This window comes from Ixodes scapularis, unplaced genomic scaffold, assembly GCF_016920785.2.
Source record: "Ixodes scapularis isolate PalLabHiFi unplaced genomic scaffold, ASM1692078v2 PGA_scaffold4__175_contigs__length_147842914, whole genome shotgun sequence".
Classification (NCBI taxonomy): domain Eukaryota; kingdom Metazoa; phylum Arthropoda; class Arachnida; order Ixodida; family Ixodidae; genus Ixodes; species Ixodes scapularis.
In genome coordinates this window covers 21,367,315-21,381,902 of record NW_024609879.1, presented here as the reverse complement: position 1 = coordinate 21,381,902, position 14,588 = coordinate 21,367,315, and the positions used below count along the sequence as shown (strand labels likewise).

Genomic DNA, 14,588 nt, shown 5'->3' with positions numbered 1-14,588 from the left:
ATTACCCAATTTGTAATTAAATACGAATGCAAAATACACAACGTATATAAAGTACGTATTTCAGATACTTGTATTTGAAATACTGCCCATCCCTGGGTGTGATATTGCGAACAAACAATTAAGTTGCCTAATGTTAAGGTACCATTATTTCTAGTATAAAAATAATTCAAACTAAATGTTTGTTCCCGCGTCTTGTCCAGAAGTTCCCTAGTGTAATCAAAAGAAACTGTTTTCGATCTGTTGTAACTACTAAACATCATGTTTTCAGGAAAAACACGTGGCTAATTACGCTGAGTGTTTTTGTTTCGTTCCTTGACACCAATGCGCACTCATATATATAATAGCATTGGGTTTCCTATTGCAAATGTTCCACCCTTATTAGTAACCAAACCTCAGTTCTCGTGAGTTATTGATATTTGAACCCTCGAGGCTCTCTTTAAGTCCTATATGTATTCAATGTGCGCAAGTGCTAACGCTGGTTCACACGTATCCCGCACGCCGACGGTAAAAAAGATTCAAAACGTGTTACAAAATTAACTGCACAAGTTGCGCGCATAATGATGTAATGCAATTGCATGGTAAGTAGAAGTATCGGACGACACTTTACGGAGTAAGGCAAGAGACGCGGTGAAGCGCGACGAAAAACACGAATTCAATGCATCCGCCAAGGCGCGGACGGGAGAGCGGAGCAACAGGTTGAAGCAACCTAATGGCGGCCTAATCACGTGATTCCAAGATGGCAGCGCCCATGCGGAGGAGGGTGAAAAGGTCTATAGTTTCAATATCAAGGTCATCTCCACCAACACAAAAGGACGAAGTCTATACAGATCAAGCGCCACAGCCTTCATCACACAATGCAAGAACATTGACGACGTTACAGGTTGACGCGATAAGGCAACAATTGTGTGATGAAGGCTGTGGCGCTTGATCTGTATAGACTTCGTCCTTTTGTGTTGGTGGAGATGACCTTGAGATTGAGACTATATAAGGAGGTGGACTAAATAAATGAGTTGGCTGAGTTTGAGACGTCGTCCTAACTATTTTCTGTCCCTTCTACGTTTTGATGTTTCTTCTCTACCCCAGTCTCAGGTTAATTCAACGTGGTTAATATTCACCAGCTCGCCTGCACCCTTACGATTTTTTCTGTGAAAGCTACACTAATACGATTTGTGCAGGTGGGCTATACGGCCAGGCGGGCATTATGTGGGTGCCTAATCTTTGCGATAAGTGGGCAAATAATTAAAATTCATTCATTAACTTTTTAATTAGTGGAAATGAACATACGGTTTTAGTTAGAAACTTGTAAAGAATCATCGAAAACTACTAAATCAACTATGATTGGAAGGATATATCGCCGGGGAAGCATTTTACGGCGTTCTGTAAAAGCGTTCCATTTGGACGCGTTTCTAGATTTCAGTTTCTTACCGCAGCGCATCACCGCGCCCGCGGTCCTGCTCCCCAGCCGCTGAGACGCGCAACACACGTGCGCCCATTTTACGAGGGAGGCGAGGAGTAAGGCCCCTGTATAGACCAGTGTCCGCGCCAATTCCAGGGCGCCGCCATGTTCATCTACGCTCGCGCCACCACGCGGAGAGAACTGGCAGGCAGGAGGGGGGGGGGGGGGGGGGGGGGGGGCTGCGTTGGCGGCGTCGCTTTGGGGAGCTGGATGCGGCAGGCTGTCCGAATGCACCGGCATATCGTGAACTAAGTCTTCACCAGAAGCCTCCGCGACCCGTTCTTCAACAGATAAGATGTCGTGAACATTCGAGAACCCATCTCGATCAAGAAAACAAGAGAAAACCTTTCTTGTCTTAAATGTTCTCGGTGTCTGCTGACCCTTGACATCCGTGTTTCAGTCCGGGTTCAGTGCGTAGTAAATATTTCGCTACCGCTTTCTTGTAGCTTTCAAATGCTTGATTGTTGACTTCTTGTATACGACATTACATTCGTGGCACGTTTGAGACCGATTTTCGCGATCTGCTTGCCTTTCTGCGGCAGCGCGGCTCTGCCGAGCCGAAATAAGTGGGAGGCGTTCACTTGATCGAACGCCGTTTTAGCGAATGAAAACGAGACCAGGACGTTTCATCAAATGACGAGCGAATGGGTCTAGTTACATAGACAGCTCGGATTAGCTTTCTTTTGTAATGTAGCGCCTTGTCTGCCGCTGCGAAGCGGCGTAAACGAGGGCTCCGAGTATGTTATCACGCGTACCCCCCCCCCCTCCCCCCCACACACACACAAACACACACTGCGAGAGTCTGGGTTCGAAACTATTAATTGCCAGTTCTAAAGGATGGTACTTACTTGAAGTGGGAGCTGGAATTCTACGAGGTACCAGGAGACACTATCGGGCAACGAAGCACGGTGCCTGTGAGGGCGGAGTCTAGGAACGCTACTGATTAATATTGTGACAGACGATCGGTTATGATAGCAGACGAAACTTCGACTCGTTTGTTCAGAAGTTCGCGGTGATATTTTATTAGCCCTCGTTTCAGCACACCAAGGACCTTAGGCAGTGAAATTCACATCACGCAGGCTCGTCCGTCGTAGTTAAATGAGCGCAGTCGACGATGAGGTGTAATGAGCTACTAAGTTTCACAAGGAAAATGCGCGTGAGAAAGAGTTTTGAGGAAGTCCAAAACACCGATCCAGCAGACGCACGTACGTACGTTTACTCCGGACTTCATGAACCCGACGGCGCAAGATCAAAGAGCACCACCGCCATCGCCACCCGGTTTTCTCTGCACTTTGCGCGACGACGGCACTGCAACGGAGGGCACGCGCCTCGGCGTTAACAATCCGCGAAATAGATTAATTTCCCACTCTTGAAGCCATTCCAAATGATAAATGAAAATACCTCGGCGTTGTTGAACATCTGACGACACAACCAACACAACTGTGCCGCTGGCTGCGTGAGCCTGACACAACTGTGCCGAGCGCCTGCTCGGCACCGTTGTTGCTCGTGAAGGCCTGCTTATTTGTTGTTGAGACGACGATTCCACATCTTTCGTGGTGCTTGCAATAACTTCGAAGGGCAGGGGAACCTTCTCACGAGGACGTTGAAGACACTCAACACCGGAGCCACCAAAGCAATCGCACAAACCGTCGCCACGTTTGCTTCTTCTTCGTCACTCGCGGCGCGGTCAACTCGTCGCGAGATGTTTTCTGGCTCGGCTAGATGGAAACCAAGAGCGGCAAAGTGGCGTATGGACACACGGCTCTCACATTGCGGGCACTATACTCACATACCGCGGTAAACAGGACCGATGCCGGGGAAACGGCAGTCGGCACACCAGCGAAGAAGCCTTCAACGGGAAGCGGCGGCGCAGGCCGACGCAGCCCCCCCTCCCCGTGAGCGTCTGGGTTCGAGATTATTGTTCGCTTTTGCTCCTTGCGGTCGAGGCTAAAAAGAGCACTTCCGGACAAAGGTCCGGAAGTGCTCTGAAAGGTAGCGCAAACCATTGTTTGAATTCGGGGAGAGAAATTTCTCCTCGCCGATGCCCTTTCCCCTCACTTCAATTGGATCTGGCGCGACATGTGACCGTTGTCTTCCCATGATCCCGCGCGACTCCGTCGTCTGCTCGAAACCAACGCCATCACTGGGCGAGGCGTAGCGGTGGCTCCGTTGTTCGCGGCCCGGCCGTAGGTTGTTATCCTTTTTTTTTAATATATATATTTTATCACAACCTCGGCGGCACCGCGATGCCATCATGCTGCGCTGTAGATTACACAAACAGCATTGCGAAAGGAAAGAAGCTTTCTTGCCGTCCCGACGGGAAAAGAAAATCCTTAACGGCGAAGACAATGGCTCCACCGGATCGGTCGGAAAAGTTTCGAGTGCCTCCGAGGGAGACTTTGAGAGGCAAATCATTGTCAAACTCTGAATTGTATTACCTGTCTCTTTCAGTCTCGCCAATGAAGATCACCTAGTACGATCATGAGACGAGACAAACACGGAACTATATTACCGGCACGAAGGACTTCGAGACGTCTTTTACCGCGTATTTGATATTGAAAACCAACTCGCTCGCTCTTAGCTCACTCGCATTGAGTCGGCCGAGTTGAGAATGATGCGTGAGAGAGTAGGGCGCCACTAAAATAAAGAGGGTTGCAGTGTCACCGCGTGCATCTTGCGTCAGTGAAAGGAAAGTCACCAACAATCGAGCACCTCGCGATTTTGTTTGTGCAACATATTTCCGCGATCAGCGCTTCACAAATGGCAACTAAAAATATGCGATGCTGCATTTATTTTTCAGGATCACTTCACGAACAATCAGTTTGTGCCAGTGATCTTGGCAAAGACTGGCCTCAAGAAACTCAAGCCATATGCAGATTCTTTCATTTTTTCACACCGACCTCTTCCGAATGTGCAATATTTTGCATTGTAGCAATAAATATTTTCTTGTCTTCATTTTTGTAGGTGATTTGTTCATTTGTGATTAATAATACATCAATTATTGACAATAAAAAATCGCTCTTGTATTTATAAACCTTTGCTGAAGGATCTCTGTCCTCGTTTCGTAACTCACGCAGTAAGGTACGCCCGCGGGTGTGCGGCAAAGTTTATACGCTTTAAGAGTGAACACAAGGGTGTACCTTGCGTGTGCGAACGTCAAAACACTAATATATGTGATAAATTAGAAACGTGCTGGCAAGGCAACCGCAAGCACGCACTATTTTTTTTTTTTCATTTTAACGGAGGGGATACAAGTGTGTGTATTTGATTATTTGACGGGAAGTTTTGTGCACGAGGAGCGTAAATAGGCAGAAGGTCGCATATTCTTCCGCGCGCATGTTCGCAGTTGCAGGTAGTATTCGAAGCTTATAACATGGGCATGAAGTAAACCAAGCTGCTGGTTTGACAAAACTATCGGTGATGCTAAATATTACCGAAAAGTCATGTTTTACATGCGTTGTTGTGTCCTTTATTTGCCTGACTCGAGCGATGCCGATTCTCCAAATGCACTTCGTTCAAGATACTAAAAAGTTTTAGTACAGCGTACGTTAAGGACTGCGAGCCTTGCGGGCGCGTGCCCGATTCATGCTCAAAGCGACGGCACGAGCTCCCGCAAGCAACGCAGTCCTTCCCCACGAAACTCTATTTACACGCATTTTATCGTGTGCCTGCTCTCAGCTTTTGCTGCTATAAACGGGTAAACGAAATATATTTTCGCAGTGCATGCCGATGTTCTACTATACTAGACTACATTTTTTTTTTTTTTTTTAAATCGTTTGCGTTTAGCGGGATTGGAGAAATTCTTCTTCGTCTTAACGCCCCAGCGATTCCAACTCTGCTCGTACTATTATATTTGCCGATAGAGACGTCTTCCCGCGCTTTATAACTCCAATGAAGGTGCACAAACGCGAGATTCTTCAGGTTAAAAAACAACGCTGTCTTCATATCTGAAAAAAAAAAATGAAATCTCTAGTCCGCCGTATGCAATAACATGTTCAGCCCCGCACCCGGTTGTGCCAGGCACACAGGCGGGCGCAGTCGCGCGCCTTGTGGGCCCCGCTCAGACATGGCGGCGGGGGGCGTGGCGCAGACATTGGGCGAGGAGGATTTCCCTCGATGAAAAGGAGGAAAACGAGGGGAGAGGAGGAATTGCGCTTAGCGAGGAGGTGGGTTTTGCGCCGCGACCACCGGGGAGCAGGATCGTGGGCGCGTAGATGCGCTCCGATAAGAAACCGAAATCTAGAAACGCGTCCAAATGGAGCGTTTTTACGGAACGCCGTAAAATGCTGCCCCGGCGTAATATCTTGCTAAAAATATTTGATTTAGGCGTTTTTGATGATGCTCGGCAAGTTTCTAATTGAAACCATATGTTTATTTCCACTAATTAAAAAGTTAATTAACGAATTTTAATTAATTAGCCACCTTATCGCAAAGATTAGCTACCCACATAATGTCCGTCTGGTCGTATAACCCACCTGCCCAAACCGCATTAGTGTAGCTTTCACGTTTTTTTTTTTTTTTTTAAACAAATCTGTAAGAATAAAAAACACCCTGTATACAAATTATAGTGCATGTTTTTCCCGCACAAACGATGTGCAATTTCCGAACACTCAGTCTCCTTTTAAATATAGCTCTAGCGGAAAGAGCGAGATGCTAAAGCTCCAGAAATAACCGTTATTTTGTTCAAAATTTCAAGGAGATTTTCGGAAAATTTCAAGGAGCAAATGGCGGCCGATGACGCCCACAAATATATGAAAATGAATGACGTCACCTACAGGGAACGGTCCCCATTTTCCCATTCAAACTTTCCAAAAATGACTTGTGTAAGCGGGCCGCCAGTCGGGTGATGAATAATGTTTATTGTTCCGAAGTGCGCCTTTATCAAGGCGAGGAACGGTGTGACGTAGGACGTCCCACGGTACATGATTGGATGAGCTCTTTCACTAGCATGACACAGCTTGTGCCCTGCTACATTTCCCCTCTTTAAAGGGGAATGGGAAAAGGGAAAGGGGCTTTGTTACAGTCTCTCGGGCAGTGGGTACCGGCAGGGTTCCCGGCGTTCTCGGGTACTTTTGCGTAGCTCTTGACTGGGGTCGTTGATGTCCTGGTCTACCGGTCGGTCTTCGGTGGAAGGTCGACTCGGCTGGGATGCTGCCTCCCTTAGGTGCTCTCTTGTGCGTCGAATCTCGCGGCCGTCTTCAGTCTGAAGAATCGCTGAACGCGGGGTGTCCGCTGGTCTCAAGATGACGGCTGGCGACCAGGTTCGCTGACGTGTGTCGTACGTCGTGACCTATTGCCCCGGTGACAATGGCGGCAGGTTTCGGGAGTTGCGGTTGTAGAAAGTCATCTGCCGCTGCCGGATCTCCTTGAGGTGGTTGTGGACGGCTTTGCTTGGCACAGTCTCCGGCTCCAGGTGGCTTGTTGGTACCGGGAGCAGCGTCCGCGCCTGTCGTCCCATCAGCCTCTGCACAGGAGACTTGAGGACAGCATCTCTTATTGCTGCGAAACAGAAGGGACGGACGATTTTTGGGACGTCTTGCTTGTTATCAGGCCAGCTTGTCTCCGCGTAGTCACGCAGGTTTGAGAGTTCGGGATCCTCATTGGTTGCTCCAAGAACGTCCTTAAGGCGAGTTTCTGATGTGTTTGAGGGTGGCGGCATCGCCAGGATGTCATTTGCGCGATCCGGGTCCAGGCGCAGGCCTTGCGTGGTCAGGATGTGACCTAGGTAGCGAACTTCTGTCTTGGTTATGACGCCTTGCTCTTCCATGCGCTGAAGTTCCGCCTTGACCTTGTCTTGAAGGGCAACTAGAACTCTCCTGGCCGGCACGACGACTCCAACAGTTCCAGGTTTCAGCTTCATTTCATACTCGACATCTTTCAATTGCCCAAGGCCTTTGAAAACTTCTGCAAAAGGTTGTGCGGCTTGGTACAAGTTCTCTAGATGAACAATCTGCACCCGGTATAGAAGTCCCAGGCGCTCGGCAACGGATCCGCTCAAGGTGATCGGCACATGTTGTTCTACGACAAAGAAGAGTTCTTTGTGCGCTCTGCCGTTTGCGGAAAAAAGCAATTTAAGTTTCTCGTGAGCAGTCGTGTTGTTTCCGAAAAACGCAGTTAGCGTCACTTGACAGTCTTTCCGAGGCTTATCTGAAAGCTTTACGACGTCTTGCATTGATATGACGCAGCAGTTAGCGCCCGTATCTAGCTTGCACGCCATTGGTTTGTTCTCAATGTGAACTGACGCGCTCCACTTGTCGGTCGCCCCCCCCCCCCCCCCCCCCCCCCCCCGACCCAGTTTACCGTTAATGCTTCGAGAAAGAATTCCTCGTCACTTTCGCTGTGCAGGGCGCGTAGTTCTTTCTTCGGTTTATTCGCGCTTTGTTGAAGTACAGGCGTCTTGCACACTTGAGCAAAGTGATTAAGCCTTCCACATTTCTTGCACGTTTTTCCTTTTGCTGGGCAGGTTTCGCCGCGGTGAGTAAAATAGCCGCACCTAGAGCAGGGACTCTTTTTCGCAGCAAGAGCATTGATAGTTGTCTCGGGTGCGCCTTGCGCTGTTCCAGTAATCTCCCGGAACTTTTCCTGCCCTTGTTCTTGAAGGCGACACAGCTCAACGGTCTTTTCGTAGGTTGGGTTTTCAAGAAGTAATTTCCGCTGCAGGCTCTTGTCTCGAACTCCTAGGATGATACGGCTGCGTAGCATCCGATCTTCGAGCTCTCAAAATTCACAACTCTTAGCTAGAATCCTTAGCTCTGCTAACCATTCGTTGAAAAGTTCACCTTCTTTTTGGTCTCTTGACCCGAATCTGAATTCCTGGAAAGTCAGGTTTGTAGCGGGCGTGTAGTATTCTTCGAACTTTTGAATCAGTACTTCTACACTGTTTCTTTCTTCATCTTCTGTAAACTTAAAGGTGTCATACGCCTTTCTGGCTTCTTCTCCGATTGTTATTAGTAAGGTTGCTCCCTGCACTTCCTCCGGCTGCTTGCTCAATTGCGTAGCGGTGCAAAACAAGGCGAACTCACGTTTCCAATTTTTCCATCCGAGCCATGCGTCGCCTGAGGTGTCCAGGGGCTTCGGCGGCGGCAGCAGCGTTGACGGCAATGGGGGCATCGGCGGCGTTGACGGTTTCGACATCTCGACTGGGCACCACTGCCACCATGTAAGCGGGCCGCCAGTCGGGTGATGAATAATGTTTATTGTTCCGAAGTGCGCCTTTATCAAGGCGAGGAACGGTGTGACGTAGGACGTCCCACGGTACATGATTAGACGAGCTCTTTCACTAGCATGACACAGCTTGTGCCCTGCTACAACTTGTAAATTATAACTAGATGACGTCTAGTTCCAAAAATGTATCACCTTTCCGGACTGCTAGCGCTATATTTGAGTGGAAACTAAACGTTCGGCGATGCGTAGATCTTTTTTTTTTTTTAGTTTAGGAGAACGATGTAAAATTTTCGGGGACTGTATGCATATCTGACTGCAAAAAGTGTGCTCTTTTCCACAAGTACTACGTGACTGATGGCATTTTATAACCGCTTTAATACACCCTGACAGGGTGTGCACTATTATCAATTGCAAAGAAGGATGCCCTGTAAAGGCGTTGGTTGCCGGTAAGAGAAATGTTTCAATTGACCTCATCTAAACTACTTGTGCAAAGCTAAATTTTGTATATGTTTGTCAGGAGATTTTCATTGCGTGTCTCTCTCAACAATTTTTCGCAAAATGAAAAAAAAAATGTGCGAAATTCTACATTCAACATTATCATAATCTTGTCGCTAATTTCAAAGATGATAATACCTGTCTGTCACATGTATTTTTGCGAAACATTTGCAGAAAGATAATGCCTATCGCATTTTCTATATAGCGTTTTAAATTCAGTTGACGCATTGAATCCTTTTTAACCATAGCGTTCCCATGGATTAGCGCATCGACTGGTAGTGACACCTCGTGTCAAATAATTACAACGCGACCTCCGTGACCTAGCTGTTGATCGTTTGCGGTTTACTCACAGCGTTCCGAAAGTCGCGAGCTTCCAAATTTATAACCGCTTTGTAGATTTTGGAGCAGCGAAAGCGGTCATCATTGGTGCTGTGCTTGCTCTCTGTTAACCTTCTCAGCAACTTTACTTGAAGTTTGCCATCATGTTGATTGTATAGCATTCCCTTTCGGTAGAACGCCACAATCCCGTGATTTCTCAAGCGAGCACTCGGTTCCATTCGCTATCGTTTACATTGAGATCTTGATTCGGCTTGAAACTCTCAAACCAATTCCATCTAGCGGATCCGACGAGATTCGCTTGGCTTGCAAATCGACCTGATTTTACATAAGCCGATTCGATACAATAACTCGATTCGACGTGCTACCGCCGCATTCCTGCAAGTGCAGCCATTTTCTTCCGGTCTTTCCTGCAGAAAGAGCGAACACGTGCTGCTCGTTTGCACAAAAAAATATCATGCTCCTTGATATTCTAATAATTTAATATAAAGTTCACTTCAGTTCTGTCACAATGCTCTCCGGTTCTAGTACATTCTACAGCTGGCTCGATATCCAAGCCTCATATTAAAGTGCCTGAGTGGTGTTACGGGTGAATGAGCGAGCGCATGGATTCCGGGCGCGCTACATGCGCGAGTGCTCATTCGAAAGAAATATTGTACTGAGCTTCGTACGCGCGCCTGTGCCTTGTATATTGTTGCACAGAATTTGAGAAATGAAGTACTGCGTACCTAATTTACCGCTCCCAGACAGTACAGTAGTGTATCTGTAAAGTTCTTGGAATAATAAAGTACAAAATAAAGCAAGGATTTGTGCATAGATCACCATACAACCCAGCGTCAATTTTTTCGAGGTTCTCTGATATTCATTGTGAATGCCAGAAGGGTGATTGTAGCCGTCACTATTATTCAATTCAGTAATATTCAAACTGAACAAAACGGGAGTCTTGTGGGGGCAACCGATAGGAGAGAATAAGTGAAGTCTGGCTTATTCTCTTAGAAAGGGGAAATTTATTAAACAGAAGCTTACCGTATGATGCTTGCCACTGGTATCTAAAAAAAAATATTTGTTTAAGATTAGAAATTAATACGAGTGCTCAAGTAGCTATAAATTTAAGAAACCGTTTTGCAGATGACAGAGCTTGCAAGGTAGCCTTGCTATATGCTAATATATTTTATATGTTGGAAATCGACAATTTTTACAAAAGAAACTGTATATTGCCTGCAGAATAATCCCATTCGTTCTTCATAATCCTCAGCACACTTATCTGAAGATGCATGTCGAACTCAAGAAAATGATGCGCTCTTTCGCCTTCTTAAAGCTACTTTAATATAGAGTAAAAAATCAGCTTTCCCCCTCCTCCCTCTTTTAAAAGAAATAGCAAACTGTGAGCATTTAATGAAAACAATACAAAGTCTTAATAAGTGCAGTTTAGAAATCAGAAGTTGCAGCACTATATTACGGTTGTTAGGTGACATATACCGATATCTTGTTAGGCTACTATTTGTTGATAATGCTTGAATATGTCGCGTGCAGAAAAGCACAATCTCCTGCACCCCTAGTGAACTGTCAACTTTTTTATCACACTGAAGGATCGTTTCCGAGACTTACTGATCGCAGAAATAAAAAAAAAAAAAAAGTCTCAACTAAAAATATGTATATTCTGTCAGGAGAAGGCTGCCTTTTGAGGAAGTGATTTCAACGAAGGTCATTTTCTTATTTAAAAAGGCTGGTGCAAATCGAGCAAAGAGATCACAGATCAGCTACCAAATCTGAGTTGTTTCCACAATTATTTTTTGTTGATTTTTAAATGGCCCTTTTTCCGGAGCCTTACTTAAGTTTTTCTTAATTTTGTCTTAGACCGCTATGATCAAGTCTACGCAAGAACAGCAGCATTCGCACACTAGATTGCTCTCGAGCTAACATTCTACAAATTTGTGTGTCACCCACATACACCGCGAGGAAACTTTTTATCACACCATACGCACTAAGCGACGCAATAAAGCCCAGAACTGATTATCGTGTGATGTTCGTTCCAACAAAACAAAATTGCTGATAGAGCTTGCGAAGTCGTTGCTCATTCCGTTTGTGCAGTAATTTTCTTGTTTTTTGTTAGGTGTCATATAAAACATATATGAAACCACTTAATGAAGAATCCTACTTCAAAGGAAAATTTAATAATCAGAAGCCGATTCTTTCCTTTGAAACTTGAGCTTGCAGCCCTTTTTGGTCATCCCTGACAAACTTCTTGTACGCAAGATTTCTTTTCACGTGCCGTCGTATGGGCGCTGCCATTTTGAAATCATGTGATGCGGGCACCATTTTGTTGGTTCAACTCCTTATTGGAATACGCAACTTGTGGAATCCGTTGTATTCGTACCTGTGGTGAGACACGAATGCGTTGTATTCATGTCTCACCGTGTTATGCATTATTTATTAACCAAAATCGTGAAGCTTGTGTTTACTACCGATTATATGTCATCAAAATGTGTACTGATTTCACAGTTGAATATGAAACATTTTTGGAGATTTTTGTCTCGGCCAGCGAGATACCTGTGCGGTGGCACAGGAACCAGAGTATCAGTAAGACAGTTCAGTAGTGTACATTCTGTTTTTGCTACCGGTTAAAGGGATGCTTACTTACGGATGTAGGAAAAAAACCAGGTCATCAGATGAAAAATTTTGCCTGATTCCTAAATCCTGCAGTAGATAAAGAAACTCTTCATTGTTTCCCTTATTCTTGCTTGCTAGGAATGTATTGTTAATCTGTAAAACACGTGCATCACCGTTACTTCCAGGAGGCACTTCAGGCACTTTTAGTCAATGCAACAGCACTGGTATATTTCTAAGCAATTGATTGCGAACCGAGTATTTTTACATGCAATATTGTTTTAATGCTTACCGTCGTGTTATAAGTGCCAACAAGGACAAACTCCAAGCTTGGATTTTTCAGATCACGAAAAAAAAGGCTCGCCTGCAAAAAGTAATTAAATAAACAGACGATTGATAAAATACAATTTGAAGGGCAAGATTTTTGAACTTGCACGAAATATATATATATATACGATTATTATCATCATCTGTGGAATTAAACGTTCTTTATTAGACAGTATATAACAAAAATGCTAGGCAAATTCGTATAGCAACATCGAAAAGCACCCTGCAAATAACTCCTAGGTATCTGCATGCTTCCGTTTTCGTTACTCGAAAATCATTTGAATGGAAGAGCCTCAGCGTACTCGCACACAAACCATCAAAGGCCACGCTCTCACTTCATTGCTACAACACCGTCTTGTTCACGAAAACTAAATAATAAATGCAGATTAAAAGACCTCTTTCCAGGAATCACATTCACAAATGAAACTTACAGCTGTTCTTTTCTATTCAATAGCTCGATGAAATATCTAGAGCAGCGGTTCTCTAATCGAGGTCCGCGGATCCTTTAGGGTCCGCAAAGGCTTTCTAAGGGTCCGCGGATCCCAGCCTCATCAGTCAAGCCCGAAAATTAAAGCTCTCTTTTCTCAGACTGTGAGAAAACGTTTTAATTTTTGGGTGAGTTTTTACGAGGATATGTCAAAAAGAGAAGTCGACTTCATGCTAGCCCTTAGTTATATCTATTTAATAAATCACTATTATAATTACCCTTTATATTTCCTTCCCCACACCACGAACGGGGTATTCCATCATTTCCGCAGATCCAAAAGGGGTCCGCGAAAGATCAATGACTGAGAACCACTGGTCTAGAGGGATAAGGCGCGTGTCTCATTGTCTTCTCTACCTGAATAGTTTTGCCGAAAAGCTTGAGTAACAGAAATAGATTTCTATTAGGGGACAAATGGTTCTGTAGAATTAAAGCAAACCAGTTGTTATTTATGCTGAAGGTTGACTGCGTCGCAAACTAAGGAGTAGGTCTGCTGAAAAGTGATTTTAAACTTCGGTACAAAAATTAGGTAGGATTATGTTTCGAGCTCACCGAATTTAAGAACGCTTGTAGATACACGTCCAAATATGCACTTCGGTTGCTGTGATATTTCAAGAATAAATCTTGGTACATATTATCGAGAACAAATCGCACTCCAATTTGCCGAGTCTCTGAAAAACGTGTAAGCATAAAACACTAGATATTCATTCAATTGCAATAAATGTTGTTAAAACAGATAAATGCGGGGTGTACAAAAATAAGCAAGACTAGACATAGCGCCCATGAAGCCTGCACGGCGTTCCTACAAGTTACGGCTAGAAATCTTTTATTGTTTTTTTATTGTTTTGTTTTTATCATCGCCGGGTCAGTTCTTTTCTCCTCTGCATCCGCATTATCTTTCAACCAAAATTCACCTCCACAAAATGGGCTATCCAAAAATTTGTGACGCTCTAGCTGTCTTCTCGGTGCATTATGGCAATCTAATGTAAGGCCAGTTAAATAGTACCAATGGCTAAACAAGCTGATGTTCATTTGACATCTTACACTTTAAGAAAAAGCAAAGAAGTCTGGACCATAAAAAAACAAAATACGCAATTTTTTTTTCTTTTCTGCTCGTTTTAATATTATTGCGGTCTGAACTCATAAGGATAAGACGGAATAGATTGTGCCGCTTCCAGGATATACGATGCTTCTTAGTCAGCCTGAGCATACATCGGAACAGCTGCTACACAATTCCCTGCATCACGCGTTGCATCTCGGGATTACCGCGAGGCCTCCTAAGAATTTGCAGAAAGGCCCCACATTTATTGATTTATTTATTTAAAATACTTTGAAGGCCATCAGCATTATAGAGGGGAGTGGGGGTTAGTGGCAGTCAAACACTTTGCAGCTCAATCTGAGCAGTATAGATTATTTATGGCAGTTCTAAATAAGTGGACAACATCGATGCAGGAATCACATGTCCCCAAATCTTAGTAAAGCTGAATGGAGTCGACGCTACTTCACAAGCGTTGATAGATATAGGATTACCTATAAGTCTCGTTGACATTTCAAATTTGCCATCTACGGCTCATTTGTCACGGCCTAGAATCAACTTTACTATTTTATTTATCAGCCAATGGAACACCCATACATAAGGTGGACAGCGCTTGTTTAGAAGTGACCACTTTGAGCACAAACGCTCCGCTTCAAGTGGTAGTGGTATAAGGCTCTGTTCAC

At 44.9% G+C, this 14,588-nt stretch overlaps 1 protein-coding gene across 1 annotated transcript in view; it reads right to left on the bottom strand.

The window, feature by feature from the left end:
* LOC120843382 overlaps positions 1–14,588 on the bottom strand; it is a 107,970-nt gene that overhangs the window by 69,999 nt on the left and 23,383 nt on the right. Inside the window, exons 2-5 of the mRNA XM_040214740.1 lie at positions 13,422–13,540; positions 12,351–12,422; positions 12,093–12,214; positions 10,478–10,500 (exon numbers count right to left, since the gene is read on the bottom strand). Coding sequence (XP_040070674.1) covers positions 10,478–10,500; positions 12,093–12,214; positions 12,351–12,422; positions 13,422–13,540 — 336 coding nt within the window. The remainder of the gene's footprint in view (positions 1–10,477; positions 10,501–12,092; positions 12,215–12,350; positions 12,423–13,421; positions 13,541–14,588) is intronic.